This window comes from Opisthorchis viverrini, assembly GCF_000715545.1.
Source record: "Opisthorchis viverrini unplaced genomic scaffold opera_v5_29, whole genome shotgun sequence".
In the NCBI taxonomy this organism is placed as follows: domain Eukaryota; kingdom Metazoa; phylum Platyhelminthes; class Trematoda; order Opisthorchiida; family Opisthorchiidae; genus Opisthorchis; species Opisthorchis viverrini.
Window position 1 is genome coordinate 1,214,198 of NW_008751685.1, and position 3,973 is coordinate 1,218,170.

The 3,973-nt window shown below is 43.1% G+C and overlaps 1 protein-coding gene across 1 annotated transcript in view; it reads right to left on the bottom strand.

Moving 5' to 3' along the window:
* Nucleotides 1-3,973, bottom strand: part of T265_02397 (hypothetical protein) — a gene marked incomplete at both ends in the record, with an annotated part of 41,401 nt that overhangs the window by 35,996 nt on the left and 1,432 nt on the right. The window contains 2 exons of the mRNA XM_009166630.1: nucleotides 2,017-2,100; nucleotides 2,742-2,792. Of these exons, the coding sequence (XP_009164894.1) occupies nucleotides 2,017-2,100; nucleotides 2,742-2,792 (135 nt within the window). The remainder of the gene's footprint in view (nucleotides 1-2,016; nucleotides 2,101-2,741; nucleotides 2,793-3,973) is intronic.

Here is a 3,973-nt window from a genome sequence, read left to right on the forward strand (position 1 = left end):
AAACTCTTCGACAGACCACCACCGGTTTCGCCCTTCTTGGGGCTCATCAGGTAGGCGCATTCCCCTAGTTTCCATCAACCTTAGGTTCTACTTGAACCCAAATTGGACTGTTCTCGAGAACTACATTCATTTGCCCGGAGAAGGGCGAAACCGGACGTGGGCTGTCGAAGAGTTTTCAGCAAACTTGTGAGTAATTTTCTTTATGAAAATATACTGCAATATCTCGGATATCGTGCCAACTGAAACATGAGGCGGTCTGTGTGCAGCACATTCAGTTGTAGAATATCACAAACGAGAGATTCAGCTGAGTCCCTCCCGAAAACCATATTGACTATCAGAGTCTACTTTTTCAAGAACACGGAAAATAATATGCAGTGTAGAATTCCTCTAAAGCTTGTGATGTGCAGTAACCCATCAAGTTAGTTTTCCAAAAATGAGAGGTAAGAGGCAACAGTTTACTTTCGTATGTTCCAGGATCACTTGTGCTTTTAGCATCCGCGCGGAGAAAACAGTTTTATATACACCACATCATATCCGACGCGAGCATAGAGGCTGACCTGATCGAGGGGAAACGAAAGACAACATCCTCGGTGGAGGCATGAACTTGGTATTTAGCAGAGACTTAGACGGAATTCATCTGAACCCTTCTCGTACACATTACATTCCTCAGCTGAACGTGCTATACAAAGTCCATCTCATTTTTCATTTGGAACGGTACTCAGGAAATCGAAGTGTGTTGCAATACTACACATGAGATTGTTGAACGACAGAGTGAGGTAAGTAAATTATCTTTATCGTAGCATACGTACAATTTGGTAATCAACTATGAGATACGGAAAATGTGAATTCGGTGACTAGGCCTACGTGGTGAGCCTCAAGAACGGCGGTATTGAACAGTCTAGAAGTTTCATAGACCTTATAAGTTGTATAAACGGTACCAGAATTTTGCTGTTGAAACACTGACCACATTGCAACACAAGAATCGGACAGCCAGTTGTGGATCTTAAAACTGTTCTTGCCCAAACGATCATTGACTGTGCACGTGAAAACGGTTGTCACTTGGTTCCCCCCCCGAGCGTAGTCACAAGATTACAGACACTGTTTTTATCGTATCCATACGAAGATACTGGCAGCCAAAGTTTTTGGGTCTGAAGACCTTCCGGATACCATTCCTTACAAAAATCAGGGTGAGGTCTACTCAGCGACCACTGTACACATCGTGCTCTTACATTACCCTATTGATCGAATTAGCCGTATTCTGGACGCCATAACAGCAATGATCGTTACGATCTACCGTCCATGTACGCGTTTTGGCTTGAATTTACTATTTTTTACTTGATTGCAACTTTACGAGTAGTGCTGCGTCAAGCAAATTTACTGTGATAGGTCGAATAACCCATCCACTGAAGCATGAGACAGCCTTTGAACATACTTGGTGGTCGTTGGCTTGTTCACTGAGCTGGGCAATTTGATTGCAGACGTTTCATCACCAATCGAGGTGACATCATCAGTGCGTTATTGGGGAGCGTAGTAGTGCGTAGCGGTGGGTTGGTGGTTGAATATACTATTATATTCAATTGAGGAATACCATACACGAGAGTTCTGGCTAGACTTTCAAGTGACATGCAATCGGGGGCATTTTGAGAAGACTACTTTAGAATTTTGCCGTCAATGGAGAAAAATTTTCCTCGGGAAGTGTGAAGCCATGAAATTAAAAAGGGTAGAAAATTGGCGAGACCGGTAACAGATTGTAAGGAGGCTTTCGGTGAAATTTTTGTTGTCCTCTTGGTAAATGTGAAAAGCGAGCGGCATAACTGAGTCCCACGTTATTGCTAGCGTAGTTTGCTGTTGATAAATTCGCATAATTTTGCGAATCGAAAAGGCAAGACTCAGTGGCGATCTATCCTCACTTCTGTCAGGCGGATTTCTCGCAAACAAAAATTGTTGAGTGTAAATCCACTGTGCAGAGTTGATTTAATCAACAGATCATTTTCACAAAGAATGTGATGGGCTTACCTTCCTCGCTGTTGTGGTTGTCAAATTCTTTAGCCTTTGTGATATACTGTTCAGACTTTGCTCGAACGCCGAAACCACTTGTGCCTGATCAAAGACAGAAAAATGAACAAATATGAAATGGGGCGAGTTCAGCTATTGATCCGACAGGTGATGGAAAATTGAGAAACTTCATCAGGCTATTATGGTTCCTCTGTTCATCATGACTTTGGTCGCCACAGAGTGGTGGCTGAGCTTGCAGTGGTGATGGGTGTGTTTTTCTTTCGAAAACACATGTGACTTAATTATTCTGGTTGCCACAAGTCAGAGTACTGCTCACTCAAAGACCTTTCAGACCGAAGAAGCAGTGTACTGCTGCCATTTACGTTCATTCCGTGCCGTGATGGCGCCCAGCAGCGAAAAAAAGACCCATCACTTAAAGTGAAACAACATTCACCGATTTCAGTCTCTTGTTTGTGACAAACACCAAACTACGGATCACTTCGTAGCAAATAGGTTCCCCACATATTCGTAACTTCGTTCGAGATATTCGTTTTAACCTCAGCAGAAGAAGTAACAGCCACATATTTTCGAGGGGAAGAACCTTGAAACCTCATTTTTAAAAAGACTTTAAAGCCTTCCGTTTTTGACGAATACGTAACGTCCACGCTGAGAACTTGTTCTTCACGGTGACGTGCTCAATACAGGTCTGTTACAAGTATGTGAGGCGTAACACAAGTATAGCATACATAATGTTTGTCAGGCGAAACGCCTCGTTCCTCTGTTAGAACCGGTTTAAACTGAATAGGAGAAGACAAAATATCCAAGATGTGTGGCGTCGGTTCCGACACTAGTAAAAAAGAGCACATTGGTAAAATGGTCACGCGATTCATTTTGAACAACAGCAGGGTTGTTGGTCCGTTGAATGGCATCGGAATACACACCAATCGCAAGCCATAAGCAAGGAACAGACACAATCACCAATTTCGGAACGTGTGGATCTGCACTGTGAAACGGCTCGTTGGGCTTCACTAAAGGCACTAAAGGTCTTGATCAAAGTCAGTACGAGCAACTTCAATCAAGTTTATCGCAACTTCCTTGATGCGGTCAACTCATGAGAGAACTGGACTTTATGGGAACTTGTCTATCCACATTCACTTAGGCTGGTTTCATTCAAATGCTTTTGTTTGTTCCCGGACCAAAAGTTGAGTCTGAATGTCTTCGGTCACTTTGCAGAACGTTACTCTCTCTTCTCTCTTTCATGCTTTTCACCAGGTTAAGCAAGCTTTATCTGGAGCTTTATGGCACCCTAAGAGGAGGTTGCATTGAATTCATTTTCCCTAGAGGACTGATATCTAATGGACGTCATCAGAAGTAGTCCGGAGTACTATACTGGATACATGTGACGGGAGTTTACTATGAACATCTCGATAAGATAATGACAACAAAATGTCTTGTAATTGATATTCCGTCCTGTCAGTGAGGCTGAAAGTCGAGATGCACTGTGTGGCGGTTTCATCAGAGAGTTTCGAACCAGCCATTCCTGGTTAGTAGTTTGAACACTAAACTTCTGGGCTAAACAAGTGCGATTGGTCAGCACCATTCGTGATTCACTCACACAGGTCGCGTCAGGTGATCGAGTATCGATTGCTGCCCCGAATAATCACTTCTAAGGTGGAAGCTACTTTCTCTCTTAGAAGTCTTTACACTGCTGAAATGAGGCAGACTACTGAGAGCTTTTGGCAAATTCATCGCTTTGATAGCAGAAAGCGTCATTAGACTGAGTAAAAGGGTGTGCTTCGCGTGAGTCATAATTGGGGTTGTTTAACGTTTTCGAAAAAGTTTGGTGGCAATCGGTAGATTTATTGCTGGGCAACGTTTCACTTTTGACACAAAAGCTTCGTCAGGTCAAGTGACTAGGTTCCGAGGTTGGTCGAGATTTAAGGCGGAAGGAGAATCAACCAGCTAAGTCAAGCTAAAT